This window comes from Chironomus tepperi, unplaced genomic scaffold, assembly GCF_022539635.2.
Source record: "Chironomus tepperi strain 1889 unplaced genomic scaffold, CSIRO-AGI_Ctep_v1 contig_354, whole genome shotgun sequence".
Taxonomy (NCBI): Eukaryota; Metazoa; Arthropoda; class Insecta; order Diptera; family Chironomidae; genus Chironomus; species Chironomus tepperi.
In genome coordinates this window covers 2,699,848-2,712,666 of record NW_027226476.1, presented here as the reverse complement: position 1 = coordinate 2,712,666, position 12,819 = coordinate 2,699,848, and the positions used below count along the sequence as shown (strand labels likewise).

General features: G+C 32.8%; 1 protein-coding gene across 1 annotated transcript in view; it reads right to left on the bottom strand.

Moving 5' to 3' along the window:
- Positions 1-1,407: 1,407 nt before the first annotated feature.
- LOC139094533 (acid sphingomyelinase-like phosphodiesterase 3b) overlaps positions 1,408-12,819 on the bottom strand; it is a 63,980-nt gene continuing 52,568 nt past the window's right edge. The window contains exons 7-10 of the mRNA XM_070645601.1: positions 10,588-10,783; positions 9,626-9,741; positions 5,277-5,479; positions 1,408-2,270 (exon numbers count right to left, since the gene is read on the bottom strand). Coding sequence (XP_070501702.1) covers positions 2,015-2,270; positions 5,277-5,479; positions 9,626-9,741; positions 10,588-10,783 — 771 coding nt within the window. The 3' untranslated portion in view covers positions 1,408-2,014. The remainder of the gene's footprint in view (positions 2,271-5,276; positions 5,480-9,625; positions 9,742-10,587; positions 10,784-12,819) is intronic.

Below are 12,819 nucleotides of genomic sequence, written 5' to 3'. Positions count from 1 at the left end.
TGACTTTTATTTTGATAGTTATGGCAGTTAATTAACTTTTGGAATGACTGGTTCTTGATTTACATAATTGTTTGGGAATGGAGCAATTCTTACGAATATTCAAACCAGAGCTTGAAGTCGACTCGAATTTTGTATGAAGTCAAGTCGTCTTTTCTATGGAAACTATGGAAATTCTTGTAATTGGAGCACAGGATGCACGTTACCTCTTCCTTCTTATATTCTGGACGTTAACGATTCAAAGATGGCAATGTACTTGGCTAGTGGTAGCCAGCAATAGAGCTAGCTTTAGACGCAAACCATGGGGTCTCATGGATGACAACTGACCAGTATGGTCTGCGACTTACAACTCCACATTCTAACATCAGAGTTGACCAAGATTTTGTATTAAAAATTCAACTCAACTTCAACTTCAAAATTCCAGTAACAAGCTGTTCGTGCAAATTAAAACTGACTCAACCAACTAGAAGATATTCCATTACCATAGCACGTTCTCAATTAATGTTATGCTTGTGTTTCTTAATTTTTCATACAAAATAATCATTTGTTCATTCATCCTTCAACAATTTTTTATTAATTTACGTTTGGTTTATGTCATCTCTTCAATGTTGTCTCTTGTTTCTTGTTTTACTTCATAATTATCATTATTTTTCTATTTACAGAGCTAAATTGCAAGCTTAACATTCTTACCACTTTTACACTTTTTTTCTTTAAATTTATTCTATTTTATTTTCATTCTAATTCATTATCATGTTTTGTGTTTTGTTATGACATGTCGTACGAATGTTTAATGTCTCAGTTCTCATATAGAGAATGAGTAAAGACAAACTATATTTTACAGTCACTCGCTTTCTACACTCATTCACATTCTCATGCAAAAATCATTCATTCATCATCATGCATACTGAATGAATATTTAAATGTTTACTTGCTGCTTGTAGCTGCTGCTTTCTTGATGAATGCAAGAAAGAAGAGAAAAAAAAAGCAATTAAAATGAAAGAAGGTTGACTCCTTTCTTAGCTTGTTGACTTTTCATTTACATCACCCAAGATTCACTTTACATTTAGTTCTTTTACATAGTTTTCATTTTCTATTTTTCTTGCTTGTGTGTTTCATCTCTTTCATGGATGAAATGAAGGCATTCCTTCTTCTTGAAATGTAGTTAAACAATATCAGAGGTGGAAAAATTGGATTTGATGTGGAAAATTGGAAGTTCTTGATTGGCATACTTTTGAATGTTGTTGGTACTGTCCCGGATGGCTCATTGCGTAGAAATGGTCGAAAATTGGGTCTCATGCCGACTTGACTCTTGCCTGTCTAAATTTCATTGAATTTGGTCCAGGGCCAGAGTCAAGCTGGTCAGTGATTGGATTTTTAATAATTTCTACGGGTGCTTCCGGGTTATTGTATACTAAATAAGCAACCAGAGACACGGCCTTGATGTCAAATTTGTAAACTGAGTACTTTAAAAATGACCAGCATGTACACAACATTCAAAAATATGCCAATCGAGTCCTACTGCTAGAATTTTCTAAGTTAAAAATCAGGATCAACTTCTTTTCCAAGATATGAACTAGTAAGTAGTAACATTCAGTCAACATGGTCAACTTAGTCCACTGTGATCCAGTTACGTGTTGAATGCTGCTCAGTCTGTTATTGCAGAGCTCGAAGTCGTCTCAAACTGACTTTTCCATAGTAAATCCGAGACGACTCCAAGTTCTGGTAATTTGACATATTCTTACAAACAGCTTAGAGCTTATAAGCACTTGTTTATCTCCATATTCAGTTTCATATCTTCCAAAACCAATCTCATTTCACTTTCAAATCCGAATTTTCCACCACTGAATATTAATCTACAATCATCAACTGCTGTTGCTGTTGTTTTACTCCTTTTTTGTTTCAAGTTTTTTTTTGTTTTGTTACCATTTAACAATGCATAAATTAATGTATATATGTATATTCATAATATGTAATATAATAATTAAATTAATTCGAATAATCATAATGGCTATAAAAATCATGCTAAACATACAACGCGTAAGACAAAACGTTGATGTAAAAATAATTGAATGAAAGCAATCATGAGTAATGAAATCTGATTATTTATATCTAATACATTTGATCGTACACTGGATGCTAATGCGCTTGCTGCCGTCTCTAAACATTGTCGATATTCGCGATAATCAATTCTCGTAATTGCACAATAATGATTCAATGAACAGACGTTATCGCAGATCCTTGTTGGATATCGTACTGAATTCGCACGATAGTATCTATTATTTGTTGTTATATCCATGATTGGCATGTGGAGGAAATAAAATAGAGATGAAAAAAAATTAGTAAAATGAGAAAGAAAATTGAATTTATTTAGTATAAGATTGAATCATTATGTTGATTTTGCCTAATTTGTAAAAACGGTCTAGATTCCCATCTTACCCTACATTTTATGCCTTTGCTGTATAATTTAGAATACAAAAAATGGAAATTTTTTCAACATTTATTTCACAAGAAGGCAAAATTTATTACACGCCCGGAATGGATTTTTCGTGTTGCTTTTCATTTGAAAATTATGCTAGATGGTTCCACTTTTCTTGCAAGATGCAATTTAAATCCTCAAATTAGGAGGAATGTTTTAGGAGCCTTTTTATATTCATTTCGTGATCATTTTCTTTCATTATTATTAGGGTGTTAAAATTTTTTGGGCTTACAATTAGAATGAATCTTTTAAATTGGAAAATATAGATTTTATTGGGCATGTTCTTCCTTTTTCGCTTCTTTTTATGGTCTATAAATACATTGTCTTCAGATTTTAGCAAATTTTGAAATAAATTTATTCAAATTGTTCAGAAACACTTTACTTATGTCTTTTAGGGACTTACTATGCGAGTATTTTGTGTCTTTAATACAGTGGTGGACAACCTATGTGCCGCGGCACACTAGTATGTCGGCAAATATTTCTCGAAATGCCATAAAACGTATGCTATTTACTTTTGTCTTTTGGGGACTTACTACACAAGAATTTTGTGTCTTTAATACAGTAATGAACAACCTGAGTGTTGCGGTACACTAGCTTGCCACCAAAAATTTCTCGAAATTCCATAAAACGTATGCCATATGAGGTTTCGGTCGAGATTTTCCACAAAGATGTGCCACGAAAAATTAAAGGTTGCCCACCACTGTATCAATAGCCACAATCACTGTTGCCAACTATAAACAACCGTAGCTATCGACCTACCCACACATTTAGTTAGAATTCACCCCCTAATAAATGTTTAATGAGATCTTTTTCATTATTCAAACACCATAAAAATCAAGGAACATAAAAATTTTCCTCGATCCACTTCTCCTACATTTACAAGACATTCTCACATCTGCAATTCCAATTAAGGTGTTTTTACAAAATGATTAAAAGAAAATAAATTACGTACGTATTTTTTTCGAGCTATAAATAAGTTAACATTGATATGCATAGCGTGTGTTATTCCTTTTTATGCTACAAATTAATCTCCTTAAATTATTCCTTACTGTTTATTCAATAATATCAAGTGAGCTTAATGAATGATATTTGTATGGCATACATACATACATATGTATATAAGAAGCATAAGTAAAAACAACACTAGATAATAGATTGAGATGTTATTTTCCTTTTACCCCATATCCTATCCGTTCTCGACATTTCACATTCTCGTGGGGTCATGAAAATTAATTGCAATTGCTTCCTATACACATGGACGTACATTCATTAAATCTGTGTAGATGTATATCGACAATATAACATGAAAAATGTGTGAATGTGCATAATGAACGGAAAATGTTTGTTCAGGTTATAAGAAATCGACATACAAATATGGATGTACTTAAGATATAGAAAAAGGAAGAAAAAGAAATGTTTCATTTCACAATCATAAGATGAGCATAATATAGAATTTAAGGAGAATGGATTGATATTATACAAATACATATATTCCCTGAACATATTCAGAGAATCCATATAGGAAGAAAATCAGTTGATTCAGGAAAAAATTATTGGGTGTGTGCCAATGGCTGAATGTAATGTCAGGTCCGTCTGAAGCTGAATTTGGTGAGGATCTGCTTATCATGTCAATTGGGCATCAAACTAGATGCAAGTCATCTGTCGTAAAATCTTGTAAAATCGTACATAATTGCTCAAAAACTCGAATTCAGAGCTTAAAGCTTGACCCATTGGCGCACCCTTAATTCCACAAATAATAAACTTCAATACACATTTTTACCATTGAACAAAAACTCTAAGTACAAGCCCCAAAAGGAAGATTTATTTTATTTATTTGGAATCGATTGAGTAATGCACAAACATGTTTCCGTTTTTAATCGGAATTTATTGCTTTGGCAAGCCATTCAACATTCTTATATACTCGTATAATATAAACACTTATATTTGTACTCACAATCGTACTTGCACGGAGGGGGACGGAATGAATAGAAAAAAAAAGCAATAAGGAGCATTTGGGAAGAAAATGTGCAGTATTTACCGGCTTTGGTCTATTGAATAGCTTATGGTCTATGCTATGGGAATTATAGACGAAGCGAATGAATTAGAATGAGCAGAAAAAGGTTAAGAAGATACAGAAATAATATCCAAAAGCTTTTTTTTTGTTGCTTCTTTTTATTTCATGTTGAGTAAATCTGTCCAAGTTTTTATAGAGCTCCATTCATTTATTGTTTGTTGCTACACATAGTCTAAGCATTTGTCAAAATGTGTAAGAATCTTTGTCTTCACATTCTCTCTATTGAGGGAAATGGCATACAGCAGTGTAATAAAATGTAGAGCGACACTTTGTTGGAACTAGTCGTGTTAAATGTGTATTTGTGGTTTGGACGGAAATTTGGGGATTTATTGAGATAATGTTGTTATGGAATTTGTAAGGTCAATATGGCTAATGGTGGGAATTGATGGAAATTCCTGCGTAATTCAACTTGATTTCAGTCAATTTAAAGTCAGATGTGAAATTGAGAAGCAGAAGACAGCAGTCTACATCAACATAAGTCTGAATAAGTCTAGGTTAAAATGCAAACCTTGGATAACCCAGCAGTAAATTGAACTTAAGTTAATATCCTATTAAGCTGCACTTCTGCACAAGTCTCTTTATGGATACACAACAGAATTATATGATTCCATAAATATACCAAGTCCCAAAGAGCTTTAACTTCTCTCAATCAACCAAAATCCGTCCAAACCCATATAAACACATTTATATACAGCACCATTAACATCAGAGAAGGAATATAAAACTTACTTTGAGAACAAAATATCTTCGGGATTTGTAAATCTGTCAGCCAAGTTGTGTAGCGACACTGCAGATATTTCGTTTCGGGATAATTCGCCCAGACCATGATAGTATGTTGTCAAGTTGTATTCTGATACCCATTGTGGCTTATCCACGTCTACATCCCTATTTGCTGCTTCTAAATCCAAATAAAATTGAGTATAATCTAAGACCTGAAAAAAATAGAAATGGAACAAAAAGAAGGAACATTTTTATTAAATGAGCTTTTATGCTAATATAAATTTTATGTTAAGATTAAATTCTTTTCCTTATTCTTAATGGAAAACGAAGACAAAACGGAAGCATTTTTCGCCAACGTTCATAATTGGAAGTTATTTTCGGAAACATTCTTGAGTGGATTTAAGGAGCTTTAAAATTTTCTTTCACATTTGAGTTATTTATGTAAGATAAAAGGAAGAGCATGACTTCAATCATTGTTGTTAGTGCCTTAATCATAGACAAAAGTCATCTCTCGTGACTGTTTGTTGCTTTGTCGATCTCAAAAATAAATCACAGATTGAGTCAATTCTTGTAGCATGTTGTGTGGATGCATACTGCCGAGGCATCCTCTCATCGCAGTCCGAAAGGCACATGGTGTAGGCAAACGACACAGATTTCATCGAATCTGGCTTGGAACCAAGGACACGCTTACCTGGAGCTGGATTTTCGACCATTTTCACACTATATGCCTTCCAAATGCCAAGTAACTCCAATGCAACCACAACTTCCATAAAAAGTATTATATTCCTAAGTATTAAGCCACAGATACCAACGTATGTCTCTAAATTCTAATCAACATATTTATTATATTCAAGATTACCCCAAAAAAATTCCATAGGATTTCCTTTTTAAATTCAAATTATTATTCATGATCAAACAAAATTAATAAAGAGGAAAAGGAAGGGAAAAAAATTCATTTTCTATTCATTGAATGTCCTTTTTCACATTTTAATATTATATATATGGCATATACATTTGTATCATCGTGCCTTTTTAATACGTTTTTTTGTTCATATTTAAGGACATTGCCAAGGTTATGAATAAAAAAAAGATTTAAAACTGAACGATTTGTCTCTTTTGTGAATTTGAATTGAGTTGATGATATGATTCATATTGTGTAGCAACTCATTCATGTCCAAAATGTTAGAGTGAAATAGAATGAACTTCAAGGAAATTTTGTGAACCTACCAGAAACCAAATCTGAAGAAAGAGTTTATTTTCAATGGAATTGCAAGCTTACTTCCCGAGTGACACAAATGAAGAAGGCTGTGCCATAGATGCTGTAAGTCACCATCACAGATACATTTATATTCATGAAGGCGTCTCTGAAAAAGCCAAATGAAGAAGGCTTCCATTTAGACCCAAGTTAGACTTTAGACCAGTGGTGGACAACCTGTGTGCACCGACATACTAGTGTGCATCCAAATACCATGAAGTGTATGAATTTGGTCATTGTTCACTACCAAGGTGTGTCTTGATACAAATAAGATTTTCCACCACTGCTTTAGACCTCAAATTTCCATGGAAGACCTTCTTTTATTTATGGTACTCGGGCCTGCATGCCATATAATTCAAGACCCCTTCATCCTCTTCATCATTCGAAAAAAATTTCGCAGAAATAAAAAAATGAAAAAGATTTTCCTTTTGTTACTGAAATATGAACAAGTCGTATGACAGGAGGATGGTATTGACTGAACATATATGAGCGTCTTCTTTTCAATTTTTTCAAAAGAAAATATGAAGAAATTCTTTTATTTTCATGCTGATTAAGCAGATAAGAATTTTTTGAAAAGAAAAGAAAACTTTGAATATTATAATAAAGATTTCCTTTCATATTTGAATGACTATATTCAGATAGAATAATAATGTACACAAGATGATGACGATGATGATGTGATAAGGAATATATATTTTTTTTATATCCTGCTTTTCCTTTTGGCTCAATACGAAACTCATCAGAATGGAAATGATTTTTTAGTAAGCGTATGGATATGTATGTTGATGTAAAAGCACATATATGCAATTTTAAAAGCTTTCTGATCTGGAAATGAGAAGCAAGGAAGAGAAGAATAAAAAATCAAGATAAAGAAGAAAAATTTTGATTTACAATTCAGTCAACCGTAGACAGTTTATATATGTGTACATGCTCCTGTGCTCTAAATAATTTATTTCCACATTCTTCTTTTCATCATTTCACTTTAGAGATTCATTTTATAATTCATCAGTATTATTTAAATAGTTCAAGACTAAATGAAAAGGAATTCCGTATTTGATGAAAAGGAAACGAGGTAAAAAAGAAGGAATAAGGATGTTAAGAAGATTTATAAGAATGCTTTTTACATGATTTGAATGTGAATTTTAGTTTAGATTGAAATTTGAACTAGTTGCAAGTTCTAAACATGGCAAAATAGGCATAAGAATTCATACGGTGTACTAATGGACTCTACTATTCATGTGGCTCCTATAGGGACGTTTACTTGTTACGTAATGCTCTTAGGAGGGAGATGGGAGGTCAAAAAGTCGATGTAGGTCTCAGTTTGAGTGCGGTAGCTCGTCGAACCTTACTCGTTAAACTGTTATTAGCCATGAGGCGCATATAACTCGAAGCTCTGGATTTTTCAGTTCTGAATAGCTAAATTTTACTTCTTTTATGTTAATATCCAGATTATTGCAAGTTCTAACATGTCATTGTACACTAGAGAAGTCATGTCAACAAAAATGCATTAAAACATACATGTCAATGACAATCATCATAACGATAACTGCATAAAAGAGCAAAGTAAGCAGAAATATCAATCATAACATGATAAACATACTTCAAAAACCCATCATAAGTATCAAATTCACAAAATTAAAGTCAAATTCAATAAAAGAAGAAATAAAGTTTCTCAACTCATCAAAAATTTAAGGAGTTTCTTCAAAATTGAATTTCATGACATAAGAGAGAGCCCTTCTGATAAAAAAGAATGAAACAATCATTCCAAATGTTATTGTTACAAGAGGAAATAAGTCTAAAGTCTGTTGAAAAAAATAAAATAAAAATTGACAAAAAAAGAGAAACTTTTCAATCCTTTCATGAATAGTTTATAAACGGACGTGGACATCTTGTCAGTCACACAAAAACTTGAAAAACTTTATACACCCGAAAATATATCATATACAGTATACGACAAACGTATGTCAAAGCAAAGATAGAATTAAATAAAAAAAAACTTTTTGAGCAATTTCAATAAGAAAAAGAAGTAAAAAAAAATCTTCGTCATGTTATGCTGCTCTGTAAACCAAATTCAACTGAAAACCCTCAAATAAAATAAGCATTGTTGAGGATGCAAGCAGAGGAAAAAGTTTTTCTTTTTTAAATTTAAATCCAATTTTAGTGAAATGAAATCTATCCTGATGTTATTATACTCCTCTCATTTTCCTCCTCGTTTTTGCACATCCTTCCTTCTTATTATTTAACTACTTGAAACTTTGTTTTTTATTCGCATGCTAAATCCTTCAATTTTTTTTGTTACGTTCTTGACTTTTGCAGTTTATTCAAAATTATGTCATTAGAATGTTTGTTCTGGCTGGCTTGCTGACTATTGTTCATCGAAATCCAAGCTTATATTTGAGTATGAGTTCTGAATGAGTTCTAACTTAAAGCTGGAGACAACAGGGGCTAGAGCCTGCGTTCTACGGTTTTAGACTGCATGCTGTGTTATATCTGCTACAACATGATTTAATGAGCTCTAAAAGCTTAGCGAAGGAGATTAAATGAAGTCTGATTCGATCCTGGACATATAACTATTTGGATACTCTATATCAAAGCATGAAATTTGATGACAATCGAGTCTATACTGCAAATTTCCTATAAAAAATTCTAGTCGAATTTCAGCTCTGCATACACCATCCTTAAGTAAGTTTCATTCCAAAACTTGCATGTCTAGTTCTTAGAACAGCAAATCGCATCACGATACCACCAGCTTTACTGATAAATCCGATTATTTGTACGTATAATGATGCGATTTGTTGTTCATAGAACAGAACAAACAATCTCTCGGGTTCAGTTTCTAGAATCAGTAATTGAAGGTACTTATTAATTTTGTCCTAGTTCTCACTAGTTAGGTTCATTGTTCCATTAATGAATTCGTCAAAAAACTTCGCTCTATCCACCGACAAACATTAGCATTTGTCAACCTAAATTCGTCTTCGTTTTCTCATTTGAATATTTAAAGATGTAAACATGGTAAATAAAGTTGTTCATTTCATTATTTGATTGCTGAACTAAGAACAACAAACTCAACAAAAAGAGAAAATAGCAAGAAAAGAACACTTACTTGGCCTGTATCAGTTTCAAATTTATACAATCGCATTGCAGGGTTATTTGATAGTCCAATATTTGATTTTCTTGGTGTAATAGATGGAGCAATCATTATCCAACTTACAGGTTTTCCTATTTGCATAAATGAAGAAGAGAAATGAAAAAGATAAGAAAAGACATGAAAACCACAAACAACACAATTGTGAATTAAACAGTTGCTGAGGATGAAATAATGGAATCAAGATAAAAATGGAATAAAGAGCAAAAAAAAAGTCCTTAAAATGTTAACGAATTGAACAAGCAGATAAAAAGGAACTGGCATTTTAAACCCAAATTAGAAAATGCAGTCAAGTGATTTTAGACGCATTTCTAGAAATCTAAATTCAGTCATTCGATAAAACACTAGAAATAGAGACTGAGTCATAGTGGCTCGGTGGTGGGATGGTTCAGTACTTGGGTACCAAATTAGCTCAATACCACTCTACGATCATGTGTTGAAGGCTGAACGGGAAACCCATTTTATGAGCTACAGTCAGTAATGTCATCAAAAGAGTGGATCTGATATGACTTTAAGCTGTGTATTTACTGAGTACAGTGGTCTGGCACACTCTCACTCATTAAACAATCATTAGCCACAAAATGTCCTATCCAGGTATTGAATTTATGACAATTATTGACCTTATCGGTACCAAGTTGGTTTTTGCAACCTTAAAAGGTTTATTAACAATTATCACTGTCCACAATGTTGATCGTGTTCCACTTTAAAGACAGCCTTCACTGTCTGTTCCAAAGAATTTGGACAACATGCTACTTATCTCTTGAGAAACTTGCCAGAAAAAATTATAAAAACCAAAAAGAGTGTGTTGATTGGAATGAATGAATTGGATAAGAATGAAAATGGGTGGAGGGATAGGAAAAGTGTGTGTATGCAGATCAAGAGATGAGCAAAAATAAAGAAAATAAGAAAAGAAATCTTACCCATGTCATTGTACACAATTCGAAATGAATCCGAATGTAGATGACCGAAAAATTGTCCCTGAATAATCGATGAATATTTTCGAACCAACCTAAGATATCTTAAATTGTTTTTCTCCGAGTACGTTGTGTGACCGTTCGGTATGATACCAATTTGCCTTTCATCAGAGCCCGGAGGCATGTGACCTACAATATATACCTGAAATGGAGATGAAAAAAGAAGAAAAATGGATGAGAGATTTGCACAAAAAAACGTAAATTCTTATCAGTATTAGAGCCAAAAAAATGAAAAAAGGACGAAATGAATCTTTTTCGATTAAAAAAAATGTTGAATGCTGTTTCTGTTTGGATGTGAGCAAACGTATGTGAATAAAATTCTATAAGAAGATTTAATTTTAAGGCACAATGAATCTGAATCTTGAACTAAAAAAAGGAACATATTTACATCCCACACACAAAAACATGGTCAGCATCATAAAAAGAAACCGGAAATATGAGGAGGATTCTTGTGTAAAAATCAATTAAGGAACTTTTCCTTGTTTTCTTATCAGTTTCAATTTTTGCTAAACTTTGTGGGCTTGATGTAAAAATGGAAAGACAAATTAATTAGTAATGATGATATTATAAAAATTTGGTCAGAATATTTTTGCTTGATTGAGTTCGGTCTATGAACTCTTAAGTGCTATGAGGTGAATAACATTATGCTGTATACGTGTAGTTCTTGAAGATGATAATGGAGAATATTTCGAAAATTTAGAAAAAATGGCGAATTTATGGCAATTTAACTGCCCATGAACAGCACGATGTGTCTGATTGCATTTTTCGCCATAAAATCGGCCAAAAGTAGCTGTAATGTCTTTTTCAAGACACTAAGACTTCTTACTGTCAATGCAGTCACCCAGTGGCACCTTAGCGACTAAACTGAGCTGCTTTCTGTTTTACTGTAAATGACTGTTAACTTTCATTGACAGCATCACTTAAAGTGGAAATAGCTTCAATGTGGATGCCAAATAGCAGCTTTTTCTGGCAAATCATTTTACAATCCACAGAATTTCTCATCAAAAATATCAAAATGTCAATAAAAGTCATCATGTTCTTCACATAATCTAAATAATCTATCCTCATAGATCAAATGTTAATCAAATAACACGGAATGGAAACAATAAAATTCCAGGAAGTACCAATTTAGACACAATCGAATCTACAACCAATCTAAAGTCATTATTTCCTCAAATGTGTTGCGACACAATGGGGAAATAAGTCAGTAAAAAATTAAATTGTGAGAACAGGAAGAAGACCAAACGGAAATTGTATTATTGATTATAGCAGTAATGTGATTTATATTTTACAGTAGCTGAAGTCAATGGTCTTTAGTTCTCATCTGTTCTTTGAAGGTCAGTCTAGGATAAGAAGAGGAACAAAAGAAACGAAATGAATTTTCGCGTCTGGCTCGCTTTATTTTGGGTAGTGTTCAAGCTATCTCTTTGTGTGGTCGTCGATAAATTTTCCTTTTGTTCAAACAACTTAAAATGGATGGGCGAGTACGAAGAAGAATAGACAATATCCCAAAAAAGAAAAAAGAAATCAAATTTAACTTAACATCATTCCGACATTGCTATCGATGTTAAATAACCGCGATTAGGGATGTAAAATTCCACACATTTTACCATAAGCAAAAATGCCTATATTGATTTTCGATTTTTTTGAAATTCCTCCCTCGCACTTTCACTGCTTTCCTCTTCGATTTCTCTTTTCTTCCCCATCCTTTCTTGATTTGATTTCAATGTCACATTTTTTTTCTTTTATTCCTTCCTTGTTAACATTGGAAATGTACCCCTCAGTGATTTCTTTTCACTCACTTTGAGCTTTTTAGTTTGCATGATTTGAGAATGAGTGAGCTTTTGGAGTTGCTTTGGATTGATGGCTTGTTTTGATTTGATATTTTGAAAGCTTTGGTGCTGTACTTGATTGCTATGAAGGAATAGGTACTTGGAGACCTTCCCTGATACTATCAGGGCTTATAGTTCACATCCTGATTAGCTTGCTTGGTTAATATGATGGTCGAGAACCAGCTGAGACTGTAAACAGGTTTTGAATGGGGACCTACAATGATATATGGTCCTAGGATATCGAGAACTCATAGTCTTTTCATAGAGCATATCTTGAAGTCGACACAACTAAAGTAGAGTCATCCTTGAGTACTGGATTATGCAGATAATGCAACGCTAACGACCC